At 39.4% G+C, this 15,490-nt stretch overlaps 3 protein-coding genes across 3 annotated transcripts in view; all 3 read right to left on the reverse strand.

Moving 5' to 3' along the window:
* Positions 1-2,721, reverse strand: part of LOC146461985 (chymotrypsinogen B-like) — a 9,799-nt gene extending 7,078 nt beyond the window's left edge. The window contains exons 1-2 of the mRNA XM_085086138.1: positions 2,631-2,721; positions 893-1,033 (exon numbers count right to left, since the gene is read on the reverse strand). Coding sequence (XP_084942264.1) covers positions 893-1,033; positions 2,631-2,682 — 193 coding nt within the window. The 5' untranslated portion in view covers positions 2,683-2,721. The remainder of the gene's footprint in view (positions 1-892; positions 1,034-2,630) is intronic.
* Positions 2,722-4,632: 1,911 nt separating this feature from the next.
* LOC146461986 (chymotrypsin-C-like) lies at positions 4,633-6,610 on the reverse strand. The gene is made up of 3 exons (XM_085086197.1): positions 6,583-6,610; positions 6,160-6,267; positions 4,633-4,868 (listed from the first exon to the last, which is right to left on the reverse strand). Exons 1-3 carry the CDS (start codon positions 6,608-6,610, stop codon positions 4,633-4,635), a joined length of 372 nt encoding a protein of 123 aa, XP_084942323.1.
* A 4,760-nt stretch (positions 6,611-11,370) lies between these two features.
* LOC146461987 (thyroid hormone-induced protein B-like) lies at positions 11,371-15,029 on the reverse strand. The gene is made up of 3 exons (XM_085086160.1): positions 14,963-15,029; positions 13,308-13,454; positions 11,371-11,641 (listed from the first exon to the last, which is right to left on the reverse strand). Exons 1-3 carry the CDS (start codon positions 15,012-15,014, stop codon positions 11,373-11,375), a joined length of 468 nt encoding a protein of 155 aa, XP_084942286.1. The 5' UTR covers positions 15,015-15,029; the 3' UTR covers positions 11,371-11,372.
* Between the last annotated feature and the right edge of the window lie 461 nt (positions 15,030-15,490).

Below are 15,490 nucleotides of genomic sequence, written 5' to 3' on the forward strand. Positions count from 1 at the left end.
CTGAAAAATCTAATAACAAGTGTTTGAACTACAGGTTAAACCACCCTGTGCCATCTAACCCTGCCATGGTCTAGACTGCTAGCGGTCCCTTTCCGGATAGTCCAGAGGGCGCTAAATAGCCGAGCGAAAAAGCGGCGAGCCTGGAGCGAGCGAGCGGAGCCTTCTCGTTTTTTTCTCCTCGCTCCAGTCTCGCTGTTTGATTGCTCGGCTATTTCGCGCCCTCTACGAACCGCTAGCAGTCTGGCCTGGTCATGTAACGACATAATGCTATCACATTAAATTCTCTTCAATGCGATGAAAAGTTCGAATCACATAATTTAAAATTTCTCCGTTCGTATTTCATATTTGTTTTTTTACTTACTAAGAGATTGAAGTTGATGGGAGAGCTATCAGCGAAATCTATTTTTAGATAAGAATTGAATATGAGGTTCTGAGGAATAGTCGCTCTCAAAGCTGGAAACCAGATTTAAAACTGGTTATTTGAATCTGGGATTGTTTACCATGTACAGAAACGTTCCGGAAAATCCGGTTGGAATGTAAATGAACACGACTTCTTGGGTCGTCCCAGTGAATAATTTCCGGGAGAAACGGAATTTATTTTGGAAAGGGTAGTCCCATTTTCCCGGTTGGGATACGCCGGATGGAAATTCGTTTGCCATTTATATGTCTTTCATCTTCCAATCTTTCATAACAGCTTCACGCGTTTGGTTTTTACAGCCGTGCCAAATATGTGTCTCAACGAGAATCACAGTTTCTTGGGGTAAAATAGAGCACGTTCTATTTATGTGAGCAGGGTATCGGAAGCCGGGTATGCGAGCAGAGTATCGAAATCTGGTTATCGTAGGCAGGATATCGCGAACAAGCTACCGTAAAAAGGGTATCGTAAATCTACCTGTTCCTCCGTGGCCACTTGATGGTCCTGTACGGATGGAGGGAGTACTACCTGATTGTCGCGTCCAGTCGAAATCCAGAATGCTGTCTGATTTAGACTGTTCCCATCCGCAAAAGTCCTCCTCGAAATCACACGATGGATCTGAAAAGCGTTACACATTACTGACTGAAATCAAACAGATCAAAATGACGATCCTTCAGGTAAGAGTATTCCTTGGAACGACTGTGGTACAATTGATAGCATCAATACAAAAAGTTCCAACAGCCTCAGCTGAGGCCATCTTTCAGGACTGAAGTCATCAGCGTGCAGGTAATTATGTGTTTTGTCTGCTATTCCGTTTGTCGAAAGGTTTGTAATTTGCAGTGAAAGTTATGTTTGTTCATAACTTAAAAAAATTAATCCATCGTAATGTAACAATCAGTGAAACTGATTAAATTTGGAGCTACAATTTAACAGTAAATCTTGAGCCCCTGAAACTTTTAAGTTTACATCACCAACTTTGTTTTGTATCGTAGGATATTAGACATAGCTTGCATGTATGCAAATTAAATCGGCGTTTTTCAACTTACTTAATTTAGAGTGTGAGAGTTATGATTACGGATCTAATTAGGCCAACGAATTTACTTTTGTAATCATTCTCATCGTGAAATGGTTTTTAACTGTTTTTTACGAAGATTTCAGAGTAAAGGTATCATAAAATGCTTATAATTACGCATTGCCTTGTAGACTTAGCACTCACTCGTTCAGTATTTATTGTTAGCTCAGTTGGTAGAATACCGGACTACTGGAGTACCGGACTACCGTGCGGGAGGTCGTGGGTTCAAACCCCGGCCGGACCAACTCTAAGGGTCTTTAAATAACTGAGGAGAAAGTCCTGCCTTTCTAATGACATCTGCAAATGGTTAGACTTTCTAGTCTTCTCGGACGAAGGACGATAAACCGTAGGCCCCGTCTCACAACCTTTGTTCGTAAATAACGATCTGTGGGATGTTAAACAACCCACTCACTGTTTGCAAAGAGTAGGGAGCGTAGTTCCCGGTGTTGTGTTCTGGGCTTTGTATGTAGATTCTCATGATTGGGTGGGTAAATGCTCGGAGATATTAGCTGCATAAGCTAAAGTATAATCCTAGGGTAAATAAAGATATGATGTTGACGGTGATGTGTCCTAATATTAACCTACAGGCAAAACAATAACCTGCGATCAGGCGTCTTTTTTATGTAGGGAGGGTATGATATCAGGTTAGCGCTCCAACCATGTCAAAACGAATTGCATGATTAAGTGATATCCTCAAGAAAACAAAGCCTGTCGTGGGTGTTTTTGGCTGGTTCAAATCGCTTTTACTGGTGAGAGAATTTTAAGTCCTACTTATAATAAAAACCCACTTAAAAAAAAAGAAATCAGCGAAGGATTTCTCACCTTAACTTGAACTGACAAAAAAATTCGAACAAATTGAGTAAAACAAAATTCGCTTTCTAAATTATTTAGCCCAGGATTGTAATATTAACTAGTAACCCCTAACATCAAAGAACAACTTCTCCTATTCTGTCACCATACTTTTTTTTTTATAAAATACTAGAGAGGATCAAAATATTATCAAATTATCACGAAAATTTACCTTGGGTGATTATATCCTCAATTCTCATGGCCACAGGGGTTGAATAAACATTGGTATTAAAAGGAGAAATTTGATGCTGATCACTATTAGGGTTTAAAGGGTTAAGAGCTATTGTGTCTTACCTTGGGCATGTGAAAGCGCAATAGCCAGAACAAGAAAAATCATCGACTTCATTTTCCCGGTGTTGTTCCCCAAACTGCAAACAAGTTGAAATGAAACGAAGCAATGCAGAGGGAATATTTGTAGCAGTGCCGCATAGCTGTCACCGTTTTTTTTCTTTTCCATTGATATATTGAACTTTTAGTTTGTTTTTTCAGCTTGAAAACTTTGAGTTCCTTTCTGGCATATTGTTCCACACCTGAGCAGACAGTTACAGTAGTCTGATTTCTCAGGTGTCTGAAAACAAAACCCTTTTAACCGGTTGCCAGCAAACATTTTGTGCCTTTTTTTCTAACCAAATAAAGTCTAAATCCATTTAGACTCTAGGTTTTAAAGAGTACGACGCTACGTATTACTCTTTTCGTACAATCTGGCGTAGTTTTAAGATGCTTCTAAGTATTTAAACCTTATTTCGACTCCTGCAGTCAAACTTTTTTTCCTCGGGCAGGGGAGTTGAATCTAGTCTTGAACATTTGTACTCCCCTCCAGGATAAACTTTCAACATGTGTCTATTCAATCCTGAAACCAACTCTACTCAAAACACTGGGCAAATACGTGGGCAAATATGAGGTTTCTGATGTCAGTTGATAGCTTTGTGAGAGGCGGAACAGAGAGTTGCATGTCCATCAAAATTGAGTATTTCTGTTTTCTCCACACTGAAGAAGGGTTGTATACCCGAAACTTCTGCGTTTTTTAACCATTCTGACACTTTTTGATATTTATTTTTACTTCAGTCCTATCAGATAACGTTTTCAATTGTCACGCATTGCCAGCGAACTTTCTGTTCTCCATTTGCCATTAGCCAAAATCCTGGTCCAAAGATACACTGCTCTTCGTTTTATAAGCAGCAAATGTTGCCTGTGTGCATAAATAAAACATAACGTCCGTTTCTCTCATAAAAATATATATGTATATATATTTGCCGTTTTGTTAAAACAAAAAACTGTTAAAACTAGCGCGTTCGTATTATGTTAGCTTTTGTTTCACGGACCCGTGGCGACGCCACAGAAAGTGGGAGAAACACAGAACAAATTGACATTTTGTTACAGCTGGACTAGCTTCATTACTATGCCAAACGAAGTGAAAATTACATTATTGTTTTTGAGTCATGATGAAATAGCTGTGTTTGGAGAAGGCCACGGATTGCATAGGCAAAGGATTGGAAATTACTGTATTCTGTTTAGTTGCAACATCGCTTTGAAAATCCGTTTCGTTTCTTAGCGTGGGATTTTAGAGAAGGTCGTTCCTATTTTTACAGCGACCAATGTTGCATTAGTTTAAAGCGTAGGATGTTATTGCGAAGAACTTTGTTTAAGGAGGCTCGTATAAAGGCTTTTCATTGTTTTAGTGTTTGTGAAATGATGAAAGATGGCAAAAAATATGATCTGATCACGTGGACAAACTATAAACAGCTTCGTAACTCAGTTTTTGGGCAATACTTTTAAAATTGTTCCGACGTCATAGTGATTACCATGGCAAGAGGTCAGCTCTTCAAAAAGGACCTCTAAATATAAGTTTACTTTCAAATTATCTCAAAAATTGAGTTCCAACCTACCGTTGTTATTGCTTTGTTAGAAAGCATCTTACAAGCATCCTTGTAAAATGACAAAAAGTTATCCAGTAGATCTTGTATTATTTCAAAAAAGGCATTTTTTCACCTACATCTTTATCTCAAACTTTCGTAGCACTGAAAAACTAATCCCTTTCCGTTTGCGGAAGGCAAGCAAATGTTTTGGTGAAAGTGCGAGAAATTCAGCAAGCATTTTCGTGAAGGAGAACGGACGAGCATTGCAGTGCAAACGAGGGAAAGTGACTGTTCAAACTCTTGGTGACCCGTGGACTGAGGTTCAGGTTTAACACTGTTACGTCATATAACTAAAGACACAAGACCACCTTATTACTCCCATCTGTTTATTTACCCATTCGTTTAGTCTACTTGTATCTTCAACAAACATTTGATCCAGTTTATACTTGGACATACTGGTTAATCCAGTTTCTGAACTGTGCAACTCGTGCAAACACCGTGTATCGTTCAGCCGCAGAGCATCTCGGGGAGCCCCAGCTGACGACGCCCTGTAGAACCCAGTTTCCGCCAGATGCCTGACAGACGTAAGGGCCACCACTGTCGCCATGGCAACCGCTCAGGATGGTTCCTGCGACGCCTGCGCAGACCATTTGGTCGGTAATTTTAAGATTGTAACCTACGATAAATCACACAAAAATACCGTCAGCAAACAACAGCAACAACAACAAGAAATCTCGTCATATTGGCATTTACAGCAGGTCTTTACAAGGAATTCTGGCAAATTTGTCCATGATATTCGCTTTGATTTGAAAACCGTGATTTTTAAAGCCAAAACCATTAATGTCAAAAGTTTTACAGTATATCAGTGTCTACATTCCAAGACAAGGTCTCGTCAATATGTGTACCAAGAGATTTAGTGCTGGAAACTTGTTTAATCAAGGCACCGTCAATTATCAAAGAAAGAGACCGATCAAATGTTCCGGCAGCGTAAGTGTGATTTGTTGGCAATAAGCTACTCACTGACACTCCCAATCAGTCGCTTGCACGATTGTATCTGAATATTCCATAGAGATTCCGAACGCAAACTTGCTGTTCGGCTCTTCTCTGCACTAATTATCGCAAAAATAACATCAGCGAAAGGGGTGCCGGGTAAAATGAAACAGCTTACCAATTAAATTGCGGCAAACTGGAACTCCATGATCTTTCCTTTGTGGCTACAGCGGGTCTCATGTGAAGCAGTTTTATTTGATTTGTTTTACACTTTGCATTTAGATAGTGTAGATTGGTGTAATTGATGGAATAGGGAGCTTAAGCAACGATGACGGCAAAGGCAACGAAAATGTCACCCGAAAGTATATCTTTATATCGTTTATGCTACTTCGCAATTATTTCAACTCGCCCAACTTTTACAAAAATGGCGAACTATCCCGGAACCGAATTGGTAGAAGGGACGTACAAGTTAAGAAAGAAAATGAAACATTCACCGTTCTCCATAAAACCTTAAATGTGGTCATTTCACGTTGTTGTTTTGCAGAAGACGGCAAAGAAATGTACCAAAATTTAAAATGCAGCGGCGTTGTTGTTGCCGTCGCCGTGGTCGTTGCTTAAGTTGGTAAACGTCAGTGTCGATTATACAACGCTTGGCAACAGTCGGTCGAAAGCATTAAGTTTGTCTCTCAAATAGTATTTTACTTTTCAGATTTGTAAAAAGGTTTGTGTCTGCATAGCTTTTCTGATACAGACTTGACGTTTAGGCGGCTTAAATTAACATGTAATCTCGCGGTAACAGAAGCGTCTCTTTTGCTCAGTTGCCATTGTTTACTATTTATTTGTAGTTAGTTTTTCATTCATTTTTGCTAACGTGTGCTATTCAGGCGAAACATGCATGAAAACAAAGATCCGCCCATAGCATTATGATAATTTGCTTAAGTAAGAAGACCTGCACTGATTCACCTATGATACTTTACCTGGTGACTCAGCCAGTTTCTTGGCGCATACGTCATTCGTGACTGGAGGAAGCTTAGCCTGCTGTAAAATATGGTGTGCTGATCCGGGATGTTTGATCTTGCCCCAGCCTACAGAGAAACGAGATTACTGAGAATTCAGATGTGAACCGACAACGGCAGTATTGAACGAAGTTGTATCGTGTATCACAGTCGTTAACAAAACCAATAAACAAATGCTCTCCCCCTCCTCCCTCTCCTCCATTTTTTTGTGCCTTCTACCCGGAAGCTATCGCTCGCAAACGTTTCCTTTGAGGTTTTGTGCAATTTTCGCTTTTAGATCGCTCGAATATTGGGCTGATAGAAACGGACTCCTCTCCCCAGTCCCTTCTTCCGTTTTTTCGCTCTCGTCTCAATTTCCGAGCGTTCAAACAGTCAAAAACGCACAAACCCCGCGAAAACGCTCGCTACGCATGCTAGGAAACGTGTAGGTGAGGAGCCCCCGCTAATGCGGTTTTCTCGAGAGACCCAAAGAAACAAATCACGCTACTATGTGAACACTGTTCTTTCCATACCTGTTATGTAACACGTGGCAGACGTTGGAACAATTTCGTTGACAGCAGGCAGGCAGACGGTTCCTACTCTTGTGTTTAACGTTACTGGTCTTGCCAACTGAATCAAGGCGATATCGTTGTTAAGGGTGCTTGGTTGGTTGTAGCTCGGATGCTTTATAACTTGCTTTCCCGGTATATCTTGTTCAGTTCCTTCTGGTACTCTTCGGTTGTGTTCTCCAACACGAATAGTGTAGTAGCTTCCTTGCCTGTATGATGTAAGAAAGCTGTTAAACGATATGCAAATGTAATTTATCCTGTCTACAGAAGTAAAACATCACAACCCAATGGATCACGTGACCACGATCGTCTTGGTAAATAGGCTTAAAAAGTTTTCCTCACTGAGAACAATTTCTCAATTAGTATCGCTTTAGAAACGTTGTAAGGCTATTTAACAATTAAATAACAGTTCAGGCGTCAATGGAAACCTTGTGCCTAACATTAAAGTAAACAATGAATGGCAACTCTTCTTGAAGATGGTCTAACATTCTAAGCCCTAGCAGTCATCAGCATCAAATTTCTCCTTGTAATATCAATGTTTATTCAACCCCTGAAGTCATGAGAATTAAGGATATGATCACCCATGGTGAATTTTACTCCCAGCACCTTTATAAGAAAAGTATGGGTCAAGATAGGAGAACTTGTGCTTTGATATTCAATGGTGAGTACTTTTTATCTCAATGCTGAATTAAGTTGAGGTGAGCTCAAAATAATTACTCTGGCCGATAACAACAGACACAAACGAACCTCGAAGCATACCTGAATGTAACTGGCGTCAACATCGGAGAAACACGTTTGTGTGAGACACAGTTGGTTTTTGGCATATTTCGAATTGGTTGAAACAATTAAAATACTCAGTCGAAACTGGTAAAAACAATTAAGCTCTAGTAATTACAGGGACGAAATGCAGTGCGCTGCTGTGACTATCCAGTCCGGAGCGATTAAAGATCCACCACAGCTGAAACTCTTGGAACTTCCTCTGAGGATGGCGACCTAAATAAAAAGGCATATTAAGAAAAAGTCAGTGTATAAGAGTCTACAGTCTACATTCTGGTACGTCGAGAGAAACTAATTGAACAAATGAATAGGTAGAGAAACAAAGAATATAAAATGTAAAAAAAATGCAAATGTAATTTGTTTACCCACAGAGCACAAAGAGCCCCATAGGAACTCGTTCAGACTTGATCGTGGCGTTCCAGGTCGAATTGGAATTTGGAAATGTTGGTGGAGGGAGGAAAACTGGAAAACTCAATGAAAAACCCTCGCACTAAAAAGCAAGGACGAGAAACAACAACAAACTTAACCCATATATGACGCCAAATTCAAATTGTGCTTGATTGACTACTTTAATTTGTCTCATATTGCCAGCGCAGGTTAACACTTACAAAAGTAAAAAAGCAGACTGTCAGTACTTTGCGGTGATATTCAGGAAGAGTAACGACGGAGAGCTAAAGGCAAAATTGATTTCAACAAAAATATTCTTCACCTGCCAGGGCCACTTTCCTGGGACTGCGTCAACTCCACCGATAATACGGGTCTCAGGGGAGATACCACATTCTGTCACTGTTAGGAATGTTTTAAAATATAACAAAATCAGATTAAAGAGTGGATATTCTTAATAGTACATGATTCCTACCCTTTTTGAATCACTTGATTACACAGTCATCCCATCAGTGATAAAATTGTGCACTGCCTTATATCTCAGTTAACCTTCCAACACCCAAGGCTTGGGTCGTATGGGCGTGTTTCGGAATATATGGAATCCATTGTTTCTCTTAGTATCCAAATACCGTTTAAGGAGTAAACCGTGAGAACAGAATTTCTATTCATTCTACGCCCGATAGCAGAACGCGCCCAAACTACAACTCAGATAAGAGTCACTGTATCCTTCTGGGCATGCTTTGAGGTTGGTGCATATAGAAATGGGCGAAATTGCGTTCTTTTGAAAGTGATATTTTATGTGTTTTGTTATTGCTGAAGCAGAATAAGAAAAGCCAAAACTATCCCAGAGGAATGCAAACTTAATTAGCGGATCGCTCGAGTGCCTTTCAATCCCTTTTCGACGTCACCAACCTCATTTAAGTTTCAGATTTTTGAGTTCAAGTTTTCAGGCTTTTTCCAGGAGTTGGTAACTTTAATAATTATTAAATATTAATTTCAAGGGTCTTTTTTTGACGCATAAACTGAACAACCACCCTAGAGTAACCTGTGCACAGATATTTCCTTCAGGCTTGTGAGGCTATTCTTAAAAAGTGAGCCCACAAAGTGGGTTGCAAGGCCATGTTGCTGGTGCATGTCCCTAGGATAAACGCTCCCGTTAGATTTTACGTAATATATCAAACACGAGAGCGTGTGTTTCATCAGATATCCAAATACTGAGAAGTTGGTCGAAAAAACGAGGCGCAGCCGAGTATTTTAAAACGACTTCAAAGTGTTTGGGTATCGACAATCGCTTTAAGACCAACCGTTAGCATGAAACAAACAGAAACGATGCGTTATTTTAGTTGTGTCTACTTACTAGATTTTTCTTGAATTTTAGAGTTTGCTGTGCTAGCAAACCTGTTGGACCAGCAGTTACTTACCACAGTATCCATCAGCCACTGATATGTCATCTATAGCAATATCTCCTCTGAAAGACCAAGTACGAACTGCTTGAATCATAAGCTGTAGGGATATAAAACTCTGTAAGACTCTTAAAACGTGGTTATATTGCTGCTGCTGCTGCTGCTGCTGCTGCTCCTGCTACTGCTCACTACCACCACCACTTCTGTTACTGTTAGATACTGTACTGTACGACTACTGCTACTATTACCACTCAGTAATGCTATTACTACTACTACTACTAAACTACTACTACTACTACTACTGCTGCTGCTGCTGCTGCTGCTGCTACTACTACTAATACTACTTGTACTACTGCTTCCGCTGCATGCTGCTGTTACTACTACTACTACTACTACTACTACTACTACTACTACTACTACTACTACTACTACTACTACTACTACTACTACTACTACTACAACAACAACAACAACAACAACAAGCTTTATTTGCATGACTATAACAAATACAGTATTGCAAAAGCTATTCATAGCTAATTATTGATTCGTTAACTAATTTTTAAGATAACTTAAAATAAAATAAAATAAAATAAAGTAACTGAAGTCTTTGCTTATTTTAAACTTTTCATACAGTAGAAGTAATCATTCCGGAGAGAAGTTTATCTCTCAATTCGAAGCACGAGGAAACAAATGAAATTAATTGAGTGTTTATAAAATAGTCTGTTGAGTTCATTATATGCAATAGTAAAGTTTCTTTTCCTAATAGTCGTGTAAATGGAAGGCTAGGTTCTATTTTAGAAAAGAACATGTCTCTTAAAGAAGAGTAAATTGGGCAATCTAATAAAAAATGAATTTCGTCTTCAATGGTTTTACGGTTGCAAACATTACACACCCTTTCATTACGGGGTATGTTGTCGTATCTTCCTGTTTCAATCAAAAGCTTAAAGCTTTTAAAACTACTACTACTACTACTACTACTACTACTACTACTACTCCTACTACTAAGATTTCGCCAGCGTCAATTGTCAGAGGTTTGAGAAGGGGGGGGGGGGGGGGGGTTGGGGAGGAGAGAGGTACCTTATAATACAGTAAAAACCCGCGTGTAAGAACCTACTTTTTTAGAGTTTGGCAAAACAGGTTCTTGTATTTTGGGGTACTTACTGGCATTTTAGGCTAAGAAGGTTCTTAATTAGGTTCTTAATTTTTACGGAGTAGAAAATACTGTAGTATAATATATGGTTTGTTCTTCATTATAAACTGTTACTGAAAAACAGTATTTTGTAGAATAAATGCTTATAATCAAGAACAAACCAGTTTCAAGATGATACAGGCATGGAACACTTAAACCAAGACCAAGATTACATACAAATGATACATTCTCTTAATTGTAGCCGAATTGTTTTATAACAGCAGTTCACATTAAACATACATTGTGCATTTTTAGTTTCACTGTGCAATTTTTTGATCTCTAAAGACAACCTTTTTGGTAAAATATTATAAATAAAATAGTTTAACCCCGCATATAAGAACCTGTTGGAATTTTTTTGGCTAAATAGGTTCTTATATTTTGGGGTATTAAAGTAACAAATTTCTGCCAGGAGGTTCTTAATTTTCTAGGTTCTTACATGCGGGTTTTTACTGTATAGCCTTCTTGTAATGCCATATAAATTTTTTGAATACAGTATACCCATTAAAAGCCTACAGATGGTGACGCCCTCCTGCATATTTTTCATTAGATATAATTATTTACCTGCTATCTAAGACATTTGTCATATAAAGCTATGCAATGTGAGCTGCAAAATAAACGATAGGCTTTAGGCATACCTCATACACCCCATGGAAACAGTTTTAGAACTTTTTTTATCGCCTCTCAAATGCTATTTCACGGATGAACATGGAGTGTATATTTTCTCATTTTTGAGCTGCTGCTAAAGGTCAGAAAGTATATTCGTCGATGATGTGAAAGGAGGTAGAAGTCAAACTTTGAACAAATTTAATTGACCTTCAAATGAGAGAAATGTGTGATGTATTATATTTGCCAATAACTTGAGCGGCTCTATATTTACTGATGAAACTGAAATTCAATCTCCTCTACACTCACATCAAAATTCCCCGTGACTGAAACCTCGGCCTTCTTCCATTCATTTCCCTGGTTGCCAGACTTGGTCCAAAGTTTGTAACCCCCGTTGTAAATGTTGAGTGTGCCCATGTTCTGTCCGTACATGTGATAATAAAATGAAAGGCACACAGGTTTGCTGTTTGTCCCCTTAAAAGTTATGATGGCCTTGTCACCTCCGAAAACACGGGACGTCTCAATGTAAATATAATATCCTGTAAGGGAGGCAAAGGTTATCTGGAAAATCTAATAACAAGTAAAAATTTTAAAACTACAGGTTAAGCCACCCTGTGCCAAAAAACCCATGCCATGGTCTAGCTTGCTAGCGGTCCCTTTGTGGATAGTCGAGAGGGCGCGAAATAGCCGAGCGAAAAAACGGCGAGCCTGGAGCGAGCGAGCGGAGCCTTCCCGTTTTTTCTCCTCGCTCCAGTCTCGCGGCTTTTTCGCGCCTCTTGGGACCGCTAGCAGTCTGGTCATGGTCATGTAACGTGATAATTCTATCAATGCGATGAAAAGTTCGAATCACATCATTTTAAAAAAGTTAAATTTCTCCGTTCGTATTTCATATTTGGTATCTGCTTGCCAACAGATTGAAGTTGATGGGAGATCTATTAGCGAAATCTATTTTTTAGATAAAAATTGAATATGAGGTTTTATACAACGAACTGTGTAAAACTCACGTTTTGATTGGTCTAGAGGAGTGTGTGATTAGAGTATAGACGCACGATTGACGTCATCGAGTGGTGTGACCGGAGCACGTGATCAGAGTCTAGAGTACAGCCAGAGCGCCTGGTCAACAAAGTTTTGCAAACTGTTTTTGCGAGTAGCGAACAAACACAGGCAAATTTTCACAAGAAAGGAAAACTGCCCAATAAAAATTGGACAAAGACTGTTCTGAGAGTGACCTCAATCAGGATAGGAAAGCTGGAACTTTGTTGTGACGTGAAGAGGAAGCAAATATTTGTCGAAATATGTCGCTGATAGAAATCCGGTAATGGCGAGTAATCGATTACAAATCGCAGTGAAGCGACTTGCAGACTGTAATTTTTTGGGGTCAGGATTTCCTTCTGGAATAAAGGTTAGTTTTTAAAATATTGTTAGTGAAATTCTTTCGGATTATACTCTAGTTTAGAAGATCACAATTGCATGTGTGTAGTAGTCTAAAACTGAGTTTGCTGAAAAGTTTTTGACTCAGCTCAGGCAACGCGATGCTCGCTCACGAAATGTGTTGAGATGTCTTGGTTATTGTATAAAACAAATAGATTCCATTTTTCCGTGGGTCTGTACTCTGATAACGCACAGAGGACGTTCAAACGTGGTGAGAACATCAGTCATGCTACTCGCCTGCGGTGAGTAGCGTACTTCTTTGTTCTCACCACGTTTTGACGTCATCTGTGCGTTATCAGAGTACAGACGCACGGCAAAATGGAATCTATTTGTTAACTAAGGGATAGTCGCTCTCAAAGCTGGAAACCAGATTTAAAACTGGTTATTTGAATCTGGGGTTGTTTGCCATGTACAGAAACGTTCCGAAAATTCCGGTTGGAATGTAAATGAACACGACTTCTCGGGTCGTCCCAGTGGATAATTTCCGGGAGAAACGGAATTTATTTTGGAAAGGGTAGTCCCATTCTCCCAGTTGGGACGCGCCGGATGGAAATTCGTTTGCCATTTACATGTTACACACACTCGTTTGGTTTTTACAGCCGTGCCAAATATGTGTCACAACGAAAATTACCGTTTCTTGAGGTAAAATAGAGCACGTTCCATTTATGTGAGCAGGGTATCGTTAGCCGGGTATGTGAGCAGAGTATCGAAATCTGGTTATCGTAGGCAGGATATCGCAAACAAGCTACCGTAAAAAGGGTATCGTAAATCTACCTCTTCCTCCGTGTCCACTTGATGGTCCTGTGTTGGGGGAGGGCGTGCGACCTGATCGTCGTGTCCAGACAGTCCTCATCCAGTAAGGCTTGAATGATATAGACTTTTCCCATCCGCAAAAGTCCTCCTCGAAATCACACGATGGATCTGAAAAACGTTTTATAGACTGACTGAAATCAAACAGATCAAAATGACGATCTTCCAGGTAAGGGTATTCCTTGGAACGACTGTGATAGAATTGATAGCATCGATACAAAAAGTTCGAGCAACCTCAGCTGAGGCCATCTTTCAGGACTGAAGTCATCAGCGTGCAGGTAATTATGTGTTTTGTTTGCTATTCCGTTTGACGAAAGGTTTGTAATTTGCAGTAAAAGGTATGTTTGTTCATAACTTAAAAAAATGAATCCATCATAGTGTAACAATCAGTGAAACTGATTAAATTTGGAGCTACAATTTAACGGTAAATCTTGAGCCCCAAACTTTTAAGTTTACATCATGGCTTGCATGTATGCAAATTAAATCGGCGTTTTTCAACTTACTTAATTTAGAGTGTGAGAGTTACGATTACGGGTCTAATTAGGCCAATGAATTTACTTTTGTAATCATACTCATCGTGAAATGGTTTTTACGAAGATTTCAGAGTAAAGGTATCATAAAATGCTTAAAATTACGCATTGCCTGTAGACTTAGCACATACTCGCTCATTATTTGTTTTTAGCTTAGTTGGTAGAGTACCGGACTACTGGAGTACCGGACTACCGTGCGGGAGGTCGTGGGTTCAAACCCCGGCCGGACCAACACTCAGGGTCTTTAAACAACTGAGGAGAAAGTGTTGCCTTTGTAATGACATCTGCAAATGGTTAGACTTCCTAGTCTTCTCGGATAAGGACGATAAACCGTATGCCCTATCTCACGACCCTTGTTCGTAAATAACTCTGTGGGATATTAAAGAATCCATTCACTGTTCGCAAAGAGTAGTGGACGTGGTAGTTCCCGGTGTTGTGTTCTGGGTTTGGTATGTAGATTCTCATGGTTGGGTGGGTAAATGCTCTGAGATATTAGCTGTATAAGCTACTCTAAAATCCGGGGGTAAATAAAGATATGATGTTGATGGTGTTGTGTTCCAATATTAACCTACAGGTGAAACAATAACCTGCAATCAGGCATCTTTTTTTGTAGGGAGGGGGGGAGAGTATGATCTCAGGGTTAGCGCTCCAATCATGTCAAAACGAATTGCATGCGTGAGTGATATCCTCAGGAAAACAAAGCCTGTCGTGGATTTTTTTTTTTTTTTTTTTTGCTGGTTCAAATCGCTTTTACTTTTTTTCAAAAATCACCGAAAGATTTCTCACCATAACTTGAACTGACAAGATTTCTCGAATAAAATGAGTGAAAAAATTCGCTTTCTAAATTATTTAGCCCAGTATTGTAATATTAACTATAGTAACCACTAACATGAAAGAACAACTTCTCCTATCCTGTCACCATACTTTTCTCATAAAGATACTAGAAAGAAAATATTCCGAAAATTTACCTTGGGTGATTATATCCTCAATTCTCATGTCCTCAGGCGTTGAATAAGAAAAGGTATTAAAAGGAGAAATTTGATGTTGATCACTATTAGGGTTTAAGGGTTAAGAGCTATAGTGTCTTACCTGCGGCACGTGAAAGCGCAATAGCCAGAACAAGAAAAATCATGGACTTCATTTTCCCGGTGTTGTTTTCCAAACTGCAAACAAGTTGAAATGAAACGAAGCGCGATGCAGAGGGAATATTTGTAGCAGTGCCGGATAGCTGTCACCGTTTTTTTCTTCTCCATTGATATATTGAACTTTTAGTTTGTTTTTTCAGCTTGAAAACGTTGAGTTCCTTTCTGGCACATTGTTCCACACCTGAACAGACAGTTACAGTAGTCTGATTTCTCAGGTGTCTGAAAACAAAACCCTTTTCACAGTTGCCAGCAAACATTTTGTGCCTTTTTTCTAACCAAATAAAGTCAAAACCATTTAGACTCTTGGTTTCTAAGAGTACGACGCCACGTAATACTCTTTTCGTATACAATCTGGCGTAGTTTTACTAAGTATTTTTTTTTTAAAAACCTTAGTTCGACTCCTGCAGTCAAACTTTTTTTCCTCGGGCAGGTGAGTTGAATCTAGTCTTGAACATTTGTACTCCCATCCAGA

Source organism: Pavona decussata, unplaced genomic scaffold (genome assembly GCF_977016875.1).
Source record: "Pavona decussata unplaced genomic scaffold, jaPavDecu1.1 SCAFFOLD_192, whole genome shotgun sequence".
Classification (NCBI taxonomy): Eukaryota; Metazoa; Cnidaria; class Anthozoa; order Scleractinia; family Agariciidae; genus Pavona; species Pavona decussata.